This window comes from Rosa rugosa, chromosome 1, assembly GCF_958449725.1.
Source record: "Rosa rugosa chromosome 1, drRosRugo1.1, whole genome shotgun sequence".
Classification (NCBI taxonomy): domain Eukaryota; kingdom Viridiplantae; phylum Streptophyta; class Magnoliopsida; order Rosales; family Rosaceae; genus Rosa; species Rosa rugosa.
The window spans coordinates 70,941,637-70,954,035 of record NC_084820.1 but is presented as its reverse complement, the minus strand read 5'-3'; the positions used below and the strand labels follow the sequence as shown (position 1 = coordinate 70,954,035).

The 12,399-nt window shown below is 38.8% G+C and overlaps 1 protein-coding gene and 1 pseudogene across 1 annotated transcript; both read left to right on the top strand.

Annotated features, from left to right (window-relative positions):
• The first annotated feature begins 1,845 nt into the window (after positions 1 to 1,845).
• On the top strand, positions 1,846 to 3,651 carry LOC133734360 (probable trehalose-phosphate phosphatase 3). The gene is made up of 9 exons (XM_062161999.1): positions 1,846 to 1,941; positions 2,028 to 2,180; positions 2,287 to 2,358; positions 2,470 to 2,595; positions 2,714 to 2,770; positions 2,869 to 2,970; positions 3,070 to 3,147; positions 3,238 to 3,381; positions 3,505 to 3,651. Exons 1-9 carry the CDS (start codon positions 1,846 to 1,848, stop codon positions 3,649 to 3,651), a joined length of 975 nt encoding a protein of 324 aa, XP_062017983.1.
• An 803-nt stretch (positions 3,652 to 4,454) lies between these two features.
• LOC133734352 (glutathione synthetase, chloroplastic-like) lies at positions 4,455 to 11,891 on the top strand (annotated as a pseudogene).
• The last annotated feature ends 508 nt before the right edge of the window (positions 11,892 to 12,399 follow it).

Below are 12,399 nucleotides of genomic sequence, written 5' to 3'. Positions count from 1 at the left end.
CATTATGTTGTTTTTTTTCTTCTTCTTTTTTTCTCAGTTTATTTATTTATTTATCATTGGCAGCTTTTGAGCATTGTATTAATTCAGCACAAAATAAGTGTGGACATGGAAGGCCAATGCTAATTTGTGGTTTATTAAAACAAAATACGGATGGAAAAACTTTAACCTATTTTCAATTTTTGTTTCTGGACTGAATTTTACCTGGATGAACCAAACGCTTCGTGATCAAACATTGGCGACTACCGCATGCAACGAGGGAACCCAAGAGTTTTTGCCGTAGTTGTCCCTCGACCTACCCAAATTGGTGTCACTCGAAATTGGCTTGGAGTTAACGGCGTTGTAGGAACCCCATTCAGGGTGCCACGATTGATGTCCCATTGTCAACAAATTAAAATAACCTCTTTTATATTTAATTTATACGTGTTGCATATACACACTTTTGATTAGTCTCTTTATAGATAGTTAGACAATCAATGTCTAAAAATTTATCCCAAAAAGAAATCATCAATAAAAAAAAAGAAGAAAATTTATAAAAACTAGATCGTAACAATTTAAGGCAAGTATATATTACGTGAGTAATTAACTTTCCAATATATCTTTAGGAAAACAAAGCCCTATAAATAACCTTCAAAGCTTCTATAAGGCTTCAAAATCTCTATCGATCTATCTATCTCTCACTCTCTCATTATTAGTCGATCATACATATACAGTTCAACATTCCAAGCTCAATCAAGGTAAATTTGCTTTTATTCGATCTCCTTCCTGCATATATTAACCTAGCTCCCTTTAGCTAAATCTTCTTAGTGTCTCGCTTCTATATATAATCTTCTTCCTACATATGCCTGCTGCAAGCTGCAAGTGCGTAAAGACGGAATTAGGAATTTAATAGGGTGGGCTAAATCTAGGTGCGTCGGTGCGATACATGTTTTACATAATTAAACAAAATTAATTGTGAGTTTAGTGCTCTAAATTAATCTATGTGGAATAATAAGGTGGCTTAGTATTGGAATTTACGTAAAAAAATTGGTAAAGTAATGCGGTAATTAAACTTTCTGTTTTCCACAAATTAAGACTCCGAGCTACAGTTTAAGGGTAGCCCTAATGTATAGCTCTACCTTTGCATGTACTTTTCTCAAATCTAAATTATTTCAAATCTTCAAACTGACTTTCAGCTCAGTTTATTTGGAAATCACATGCAGTCTGTCTAGTGATTCTGATATTGTCTGATACATCTCCATCCTCTTTTTACTTTAAATTATTGAGCTAAGTACGATTTTTCTTCTTTCGTGTGCATTAGGTCTCATATACTTAATTGACTCTCGGGTTCTGTATACGATCGGAATATGTATGTGTATATGTTTCGACTAATGGGGAATGTTTTTCTTATATTAGTCATTATGAGTACGTTAGGGACCCTTAACTAATTAATTAGTTCGTGCTTTCCGGGAAAACATAACTCGATCAATGTCTATTTTGGAAAGATATCTCACATGAATCCCTTCTATAAAACTTAGCTATAGGTCATCACTTGATCTATAACCTAATTACGATATTTGATTGGGAATAAAGAAAAAATAACTGTGACAGTTGTATCTCGCATGACGTGATATCAAAGTATTAATTATGGCTTTACAATCAATTTATTTCTCAACTTACTTATACGTGGTTTGTCAGTTTGTGTATTCGGTCAATATGTATGTCTACGTATTTGGTCCGTACATGGAAATGTATATATTGAACCTACCTTGCCAATGTTTTGCATCTTTATAAATGACATAATCACTTGGTGGCCAAGGCGTTACTTGTTCTGATTTTGGTTTTTTGTTCTAAAGAATATAGTTCTGTATGGGACACCAAGATGAAACGGAGTCCTGGAAAGCAAGAGGCCACGAAGATAATAGAGAACCAACTGATGATGTGGGATCTCATACTTCATGGCTGGTAATCTTTTAACTTAGCCATGCTCATAGTCTAGGGTTTAAGATCGTTAAGGCCGGCTATTTACTATATGAATACATGAAGTGCAGGCAAATCATCCATCTGCTTTAGATGGTTTTGAAGACATGATGATGACGAGCATGGCAGCTGCCAAGGGAAAGAAAATCGTCGTCTTGTTGGATTACGACGGTACTCTTTCCCATATCGTACCAGACCCTGATCAAGCTTTCATGACTGAAGCAGTATGTAATACGACCTAATTAATAATACGTACTTCATAATATGCCCATACTATCAAAGTACATACCGATATGAAATTTGACCCAATTCACTGATGAAAATTTGCAGATGCGATCAGCCGTAGATCAAGTTGCTAACTGTTTCCCTACTGCAATCATTTCTGGAAGGCGTCGAGATAAGGTGATCAATCATATTAGTCTGTCAACTAATTATTTAGTTAACCTAATTCTTGTCATCGATATTCTTAATTCTCCTTTTCTCATATATATTAATGGTTATTCATGCTGCTAGGTCCATGACTTTGTGAAATTAGACAATCTCTGTTATGCTGGAAGCCACGGCTTGGATATATCGACCCCATCAGCCTCTTCAAAATATAGTAACCATAAGCATCAATCTAGAACCACTGATGGAAAAGTAAGTAGCTAGCTAGGTCTAAATTAACTATTATTAATTTCTCCACGGATCATATTTAATTCGAATTATATTTTGAAAAGAAAAAGAAAAAAATATCTTATAAGATCTTATTTTTAAGGGAAATGAATCCGATGTCTTTCGTCCAGCCGTAGATTTTTTGCCCACCATTAAAAAGGTAAACATATTTTTGACTTTTGACATATATATTAAGAATTTTCATTAACTGCATTGATGTTTCATCATGTATTTATTAGTGAAAATAACATGCTGCAGATAAAGACGGCACTGGAAGAAGAAATAAAGGGTATAGAAGGTGCCATGATAGAAGATAATACATTCTGCATCTCTGTGCACTATCGGTGCGTCAAAGAAGAGGTCAGCACATTTTATAATTTTGATCTTAGTATACTTTGTTAATTATCAAACTGATCCAATTAAGGCTAAAGCAGACTGTATTTATATATGCTCATGCAGAAGGTGGACAAACTTAAAGGGACGGTTGAATCTTTCATGGAAGCTTACGATAACTTTCGCATATCGGAAGGGAAAAAGGTATTGTGACAATTATGTATGTGCTTTTGATCGACCATGAATGTTTTTCCAGAGAGGCTGTGGATGATTAATCAGAATTGTGTTGAGCAGGTTATGGAAATACGCCCTAAGATCGACTGGGACAAAGGTCGGGCCTTGCAATATTTGCTAGACACACCCGATTTTGGCAGCTCAAGTAATGATGTTATCCCAGTGTTTATAGGAGATGACAAAACTGATGAAGATGCTTTTAAGGTATACTTATATAAGATAGGTTCTTACACTTAAGGTCATTCAGAGCTGTATTTTATCTTTTGGGAAGGACATATTGGCCTTAAGTGGCTTATTACCTAAATGATTTGTTGTGGTTTTTCCCAGGCTATAAAGACAATTGGGCGAGGTATTCCCATTGTTGTTTCTTCCACTCCAAGGGAGACCGAAGCATCCTACTCGTTACGTGATCCAACGGAAGTCATGCGTTTCCTGTTACAACTTGCGAAGTGGATGGAAGAAGGCTCCGTCTAATTAAGTTGCATGAACTTACTGGAAAACTTTTAGGGCTTATGAACACTAATGGCTAACAAAACTTTACTGTTATTGTCTTTGTTTGGTTGAACCCATTTTTGGTTACCTTTTATATATCTTGCAAATCTCATCACTTTGTGCGAGTTAGTATGTCCTTTTCATATTTGGAATTAGATTCGTTGCTAGATACAACATATTTCCCAGCTCGGATTCAACTTACTTAGTCGATCCTTTTTATATTTGGAGTTTGATTCGTTGCTAGATACAACATATTTCCCAGTTCGGATTGAACATGGTTAACCTACGTGATTCACTAATTAATTAGGTCGACACGGTTAATTAAACGCTTAAATATTATGCCGAAGATGTTATATTTCGCATTTTCAAATAGGAATCATGAAAGATGGGTGCTTCACTTTCCATTCCTCTCACCGCTGATACCACCACCCTTCTCCACTCAAATCCCAGTACCACCTTATTTTCTCAATCAAGATTACAGAACCCCACTAACCAAATCTTCAAGACCCGGCCAGTTGAAGACCATGTCTCAACCCTCTCAAGTTTTGCCTGCCAATGGTGGCAAATTTGTAGCTAGGGAGACCCAGGATGAAAGAAGCACAAGGCCAATTAATGTTGATGGGATGATCAGGGACTGGTTGACAAGATGGTGAAGACCATGTCTCAACCCTCTCAAGTTTTGCCTGCCAATGGTGGCAAATTAATTTGTATCTAGGGAGACCCAGGATGAAAGTAGCACAAGGCCAATTAATGTTGATGGGATTGATTAGGGACTGGTTGACAAGATGGTGAAGACCATGTCTCAACCCTCTCAAGTTTTGCCTGCCAATGGTGGCAAATTTGTAGCTAGGGAGACCCAGGATGAAAGTAGCACAAGGCCAATTAATGTTGATGGGATTGATCAGGGACTGGTTGACAAGATGGTGTATGATGCTCTTGTTTAGAGCTCAATTCATGGCCTTGTTGTTGGTGACAGGTCTCTGTTCAGAGGTCATCAACAATACCTGGAGTAGGAATGGTAACTACTTTTTTACGGCGTGCATAATGTATGTCGTAAATGACCCAAAAACACGCCGTAAAATTTGTTTTTCACGTTGTAAATAACTCAAAAGCACGCAGTAAAATTTGCTTTACACGCCGTAATTAAATGACCCAAAAGCATGCTGTAAAATTTGCTTTAAGGCATGCTTTGCACGCCATAAAATTTAGTTTAAGGCATACTTTGCACACCGTAAATTTAATTTTTTTAAATATAAAAAAAAAAAATCAATGCTCTATTGTTCCAATATCACCCAAAAATTTATAAATAAGAAGAATAACAAATCTGACTAATTCTTTACTTGTTGCAAAGAACCTTCACTTATATCAAAAGTTGAGTAGCATGCAAACAAATGTTGTGAAAGCAATCACAGATGAAGCTTATAGCAAAACCAATAAAAAAAATAAACCTAAAGTACATAGGGGTGGATTGCCTCAAACATTCATAGCACATTCCACTTGAAATACATCTTGTTTCTTAAGAGGCCAGCTTCACTTTGGATCTTCATGATAAATTTCAACACTTACGGATGCCTCTTGTGTCCCCATTGAAGTTGGAACTGGACAATATTGAATAAGACATTAATAAAATAGATTGTCATAAGTCTGCTAAGTTATCAACACATACATCCTAGAATGAAGATAAATTCCTAGAATTTACAGAACCAACAAGTGGTATTGGTAAGTGTCAAAGCTTCTAAGTAGAGTTTATCAGAGTTTAAGAATACAACTAATGCCTAGACACCAAACAGAAACCAAGTAAGCTTACATTCTCAAACAGACTAATGAACTAGCATAGAAAACTACTTCTCATTTTCTTTAGTACAGTAACTGCATAGGTGAAATTGTATACCTTCCTATCCTTCCAATGTAATCATCTATACAGATTAATAAATGAATAGATGAAACATGCATGGTTGCTTCATTCATATATTCAATGGAGAGATTTTTTGGGGTTTCTAATGAGTTAACAGCTCTACTAAGACTCTTAGATTTTAAATTAACTATTAAAACTTTGATATGAATTTTTTTATCACAATGGAAATAATATTCTGGGCGGGAATCATAAAAAAAAAATATGAAAACACCAAATGAACCTAATTTAATATGCGATTGATTATAAGAGCTAGTTACCTTGACAATGAGGAGGCTATACAATCTGGAATACGCTCAGTAGATGGGGAGAAGCAATATACTAGTCTATTAGCGGTGTGTTTCTTCAAAGCATATCTTGCAGGACCCCAAAAATTTTAAGGTTAACAACTCAATTTTTTTTTTTTATTATTTTTTTTTTGAATCAAGCCCACGGGGCGAAATAGTATATTCATCACAAGCCAGAATAGGCCGTTACATACCCTGCCGCTGTCATTTAAGGACATAGACAGACAAGAAGGTAGTGGTAGTACCCACAATGGTACGCAGAAATAGACCCACTTATTATACATTTCAGATCGTAGAGATAGCGGATATCCTCCTTCGGTACTACTTCAGAGACGCTACAGAGACATGCATAAAGTGCACATCGGTGCCTAGTTTCCTAATACAAGGAATTATTGTAATTTAGATAAAGCTTAAAAACATAGGGTTGGGCCTAGGCCCTAAACCCTAGCCCAAATAAACATTGGACTAGGGCAGAAACCCAGCCCAATAATTTGCAGCCCAACATGGTAATCCGCAAGGAAGTTCGCCCCAGGCCCATCAAACCAGTTCGGGCCAGTCAGCCTGCTCATCCCATCCCTGTCTTACAGCACCATCCGGCAAGATCCATCCGATCCACGTCACCCGATCCACGTCGCTACGCTGTGCACTGCCACGCCATCCTCTTGGTGTTTCAAACCGCACCGACCTGCATCACCACGACGCCCAAGCAACGCCGCCACGACCTGCATCACTACAGACCAAAACCATCCCCGATCCAGGCTGCCCCAAAACCCCACCGCCATCGATCGAGATCCCTGACGCCTGCGATCCAGGAAACCCATCGGTGGGGATCGTAATACCGGCCCGTGCAGCCCGACCACCATTTGAACCATCCCAGCCGAACCAACTGAAAAGCCAGAGCGCATTCCTCCGACGAAGTCACCATGGGCAGTAGTTCTCCCGTCCGGCAGCAACCCTATGACGGTAGGAGGCCAAAGGCCATCCCAACATCCGGGCGCTGCCGGACGAGATCAAGAATTCGAACGGCTTAGGCCTTAGGGTTTCTGAGGTGAGAGAGAAACCTAGAGAGGTAACTCAATTTATTTATCAAACACACTGAATACATGATAATTGTAAATAATAAACATTTCATTATTTGATGGTACAATTAAAAACTTTACAAAACGAAAGCTTGACAAGGTCTTAGTTTAACAACTTGATAATTGACAGCTTAATATGGTTCATAGTACAAATGACATGAACACTTTAATGACTTTATGTTCTAATCAAATTCCAAAACACCTTCTAAGTCTTTAAGTTAAACAATAGGGGAAATGATCGTTTACCCAATTTCAGCTTAACAATTGCCCACTTACACAACGAAGAGTTTAAAAACCCCATTTACCCAAAACACTCTAAGGGATTATTTCCCCTTTACCCAATTAATTCTTTTTTAATTCTTTTTATTTATTTTTGGGACTTTTTTGCCCTCTCCTTCTTTCTCACTTAGAGAGAGAAGTCATCCTCCACCTTGCTAAGCCCCGGTGACCAGTGGTAGCCGCGGACTCTGGTGACCGGATTCCGGCAACGGATCACCGGAATCCGGTAAATAGTCGCCGAAATCTCGAATCCGGCTACCGGACTAGTGACCGGATTCCGGCGGCTGAATTTATTGCCCCCCAATAATACCCAGTAACCATATTATTGCCTATCATATTATTGCCTAATAATCATAGCTTCGACCAATCACAGAGTGCCATGTCACCTTTGTTATGTCATCCAACCAATCATAAAGATCCAAAATAAGTCCATAATTTTCTGCATATATTCTTGCCGAAATATCCATGAATTAATTCTGATTTTCTTCTTTATTTTCGGCCAAAATTCCTTTAGGAATTGTAGGATGAACCTAGACTTGTTTTGGACTTCTTATTTCCTTAAAATTCTCCCTTGAAAATCTCTATGCATATCATTCCTTGTGTGGCGTCAATCACCTTGATTTTCCACGTTATTTCCTTGTTTCTCTCTTGGCTTTTTACGGCAACACATAATTAACTCCTCCAAGAATATCTTTTTGCCCTTAAAAATCTCCCTTGATTTCCTCCAATCGAAATCTCCAATCACTCTCCTTGATTTTCATGTTGGCCCCTTTTTTTCCTCTCCCCCAATAATCATATTATTACCCTCCAATAATCATATTATTGCCCCCCCAATAATCTATTGACACTATGTTATTATTTGTGGGAATTATGTTTTTGATAGCTGATACGTTTATTTGTGTTTATAGTATGGAAATGTAGTGTACTATGTTGGTCTATTGGTGGGCAATAGAAATACTATGTCTCTACTGCCTCCCAATAGACCACCAAAAATGCACCATTTTGTAGGATTCACATATAATTTGACTTTAATACACAGAAAACAACAGGTAACTTATCAAAACACCACACTATAGTGATCCCTGTCCCTCGTATCAAAGTTTACTGGGGGCCAATAATGTGTCTACTGGCCCCCAGTAGACCATCAAACAAACCCCATAGTTACATTGCAATCTCAGGATACCGAAAAAAAAAAAATGGTCTGGATCGAGTGGCTGTTCTGAAGAAACTGAATTTGATCTGGATAGCCTTCGCTCTGAATCGAGTGGCTGTTCTGAAGAAACTGAATTTGATCAGGATTCCGAGTCCGATTGCGAATCGGAGTCGCCGATTTCCGATGGGTTTGGGGTTTTCACTGCGAATCAGAGGAATGGTGTACGCTCCGATCGTCGATGCCATTGACAACGAGCTCATCGCCTTCGCCGCCGCAGAAGCAGCAAGGATTGCTCTGATGATCAGTCGTCGACGAGCAAGAGTGAGAGAGAGAGAGAGAGAGAGAGAGAGAGAAGAGAGAGAGAGAGTTTCAGACGATGACTTCGACATCGCCACCATCAGATAAGGAGGTTTGGTTTGGGTGACCGACGAGGACGGCTACGACGCCGACAAAGATCATCGGCGGGCACTGAGAATCTGGGCCGTGAGGATGAGAGAGGGAGAAAGCTCGAGAGTGTGTTTGCTCGTAACCGGAAAGTGAGAGAGAGAGAGTCAGTTTGAGAGGAGTCTAGGGGGCAAAACTGTCAATGAATGGTTGATTGGGTAAATAGGGTTAAAAAACTCTAGGTGGAGTAAGTGGGCAATTTGTAGAGTAAAATTGGGTAAGTGGTCACGGCCCCTAAACAATAAGGGATTTCCTTAACTGCATTTCATTAGATTAAACTTAAATGGAGTTTCAAAGTAATGCAACAAAATAACATCTTCCTAGAAGATACTTCTGCAGATTTCCAAGCAAGCACATAACATGGATTTCAATTACATCTAGATATTAGGAATAAATTGAACCAGTGTGAATACCGAACAGGTGCTTGAGCCTCTTGCATTAGCCACAACACTTGTGCAAAAAATAAATTGTAATGCATAGACTTGTCATTGTGCCAGAAGCTGTATTGACACACACACCAATGAATTGCTTTGTAGAGAATAGAACAAACTATGAAACTAAAAATAAGTACCTGATTAAGACAATGGATTTCAGATTATGACAAGTTTGAGCACTAACCACTATCTTCTCAGCAAGTTTACAAATCTTATCGACTTTGGCCTCAGATAAACATTTAATTCCAGTCAAGTTCTGCCAAACAACAATCAAAGTATGGAAATCCAACTTGAACATTTACAGTTTCAAAAATTCGGAGGTGGAGTTGGCTTTACCTTCTTGTTGAAGTTGCCAGGTGTAGATCTCTGCGTCCTGAAGCTTCAACATCTCCGACATTGATTCCCTGAGCAATCATTGCACATAAATCTCATCGCTCCATTAGAACTTCGATTTAGTCACTTCTGAAACAATTTTCGCTTGAAATTTACTTCGAATCATAAAATTGGGAGCAAACACACTCAATTCCGGCGAGAAGTCGAGAAAAAACTAAGAAAATCCATCGGGAATTTGAAAATTAACTAAAATCAAAGCGTGTAACAGAAATTGACGGAACCGAATGTTTGGGAAGCTTACTCTTATCGATGGCTTCGAAGAGGTCATCTTCATCATCGATGTCTTCACGTTTGACGAGCTGTAGCTGGCTTTTCTCTATTCGGTTCTAAGGACCATCGCCGTAACAGCGTCAGATTTCTGGATATCGCCTCTGCCGTCGGCGGATCTTCCTGCACCGTCGGCATCGGACTCCCAAAATCCAATTTGAAGAGGAGATTTAAGATAATGAGTCTCTGTGAGGATGCGGACAATCTCGGCGGTGCTTCCTCCGTCGCAGTGGTGAAATTCTTGAGCTCCTCGACGACACTGTTGAAGGCGGTCCCGCCGGAGAAAACGAGGAAGGAAGGCCGGGCGGCGGGGAAAGGGTTGCAAGTGGAGGAGGAGAAGCAACGGCAATGGTTAGGGTTTTGGGAGCGGAGGAGGTTTTGAGAGAGAGAGAGAGTCTCTGGGAGGGAAGTTTGACTGGCCTTCTATCTCTTTCTTTTTCATTCGAGAGGGAAGTTCAATATTTGGCCAAAATTTTTTGGCGCTTTTCGCAGAATCACGAGACACAAACAAAGCAAGCCTTTAATACAAACAATACTGCAAATTTAATGGCGCGCATGCGACGCATGCCGTAAAATATGTAATTGAAATGTATCATTCACAACGTGCTTTTTTTATTCGTCGTAAATAATACTCTTTCACGGCGCACATTCAATGCACACCGTAAATTACGTGTCGTGAATGATCAGTTTTCCTATAGTGATACATGCACCATTCGCTTTAATTCCAATGTCATTTCCAGAAAGTCAGTTGAATAAAGCAAAAGAGTTGGCTCCCATATTTAATGAACTTGTTGATCGAGTGAGTTTGGATACGAGATTCCTGCAGGATTCATTGTCCAGAACGAAGAAAGCAGATCCTTTTACATCTAGACTTCTAGATATTCATGCCAAGATGCTAGAGAATAACAAGAAAGAGGAGATACACTTATGTTTGCATCGCTCAGATTATATGTTTGATGAACAGTCTAAATTACTCCTTTAGATAGAGATGAACACAATTTCATCTTCATTTGCAGGGCTAGTCTTGTCTGCCAACTTCACAGGAGCTTACTTGGTAACTATGGAGAATTTCTTATATTAGAACCCAAAAGGATTCCTGATAATGCTGCAGTCAGTCAGTTTTCAGCGGCTTTGGCCAGAGCTTGGACTGAATACAACAACCCTAGGGCAGCTATTCTATTTGTCGTTCAGGCTGAAGAACACAACATGTATGACCAACATTGGCTCTCTACTTCATTGAAGGAAAAATATAACATATCAACTCTTCGAAAAACTTTGGCTGAAATTGACGCCGAGGCGGAGTTTCTACCAGATGGAACATTTGTTGTTGGCGGCCAAGTAATTGGAATAGTTTATTTCAGAGCTGGGTATACCCCAAATGATTATCCTTCTGAATCAGAGTGGAAAGCTAGGTTACTTATGGAGCAATCACCCGCCATCAAGTGTCCATCAATATCTTATCATCTAGCTAGAACAAAAAAAGTTCAACAAGAACTTGCTAAGCCTAATGTTCTCGAGAGGTTCCTTGATGATATAGAAGACATTGCAAAATTGTGGAAATGCTTTGCAGGATTGTGGAGTTTGGACGACTCAGAAATTGTTAGAAAAGCAATGGAAAAGCCAGAGTTATTTGTCATGAAGCCCCAAAGAGAAGGCGGAGGGAACAATATCTATGGCAATGATGTGAGGGAAACCCTCCTTAAATTGCAGAAGAAAGGGTCAGAAGCTGACGCTGCTTATATCTTGATGCAGAGGTTATTCCCTCCTGTTTCTCGCACATTCTTGATGAGAGAGGGAATTTGTTATAAAGACAATATATCTGAGCTTGGAGTATATGGTGTCTACTTGAGGAACAACGAGAAAGTGATTTTGAATGACCAATGTGGCTACCTAATGCGAACCAAGGTTTCATCATCAGATGAAGGTGGAGTTGCAGCTGGATTTGCAGTTTTAGATAGTTTATATTTAACTTGAAGAAGCCTGCTTCCTATTGCCTAACTGGGTTTATCAATAGAGCTAAACAGTTTATGATCGATTTTATTAAAACATTTTCTCCGGAAGCTCCCGCATCCCTCCGATTGTATTTGCAGTTGAGGAAACTGAAGATAATCTCTCGTGCATAACCGTTTTAGAACCAAGTGCACAATTTCTTCTAGAAGTTGTGTTGACCACTAACGGCTCCTAGTTAAGATTGAATTTTCTTTGTAACCCTTCTTTCTATATTCATTCTTTGGAACTAATTTTTTTTTTTTTTTTTTTTTTTATTATTTTTTTTTTATGAAATCTCCACCTATTGCATATATATGAAGAAGACTATTTATCACTGAGAAAAAGATGAAGAAAATTAGCTAGGGCACGAACAAGACTCTTTTAGTTTGGTTCTAAATACATTTCACCTGAACTGACAAAGTCAAGCTTGTAACCCATCCCTAATAGATCATTAAGTATGGCTTGCTCTATGCGAAGTGTAACAACTACAAAG

Bases quoted from the DNA above. Each gene is read 5' to 3' on its own strand.
- LOC133734360 (XM_062161999.1), top strand. From the start codon at position 1,846: ATGGGACACCAAGATGAAACGGAGTCCTGGAAAGCAAGAGGCCACGAA. The intron at 2,359-2,469 runs GTGATCAATCAT...TCATGCTGCTAG, and splicing joins CTGGAAGGCGTCGAGATAAG to GTCCATGACTTTGTGAAATT. The intron at 2,771-2,868 runs GTAAACATATTT...AACATGCTGCAG, and splicing joins TTTTGCCCACCATTAAAAAG to ATAAAGACGGCACTGGAAGA.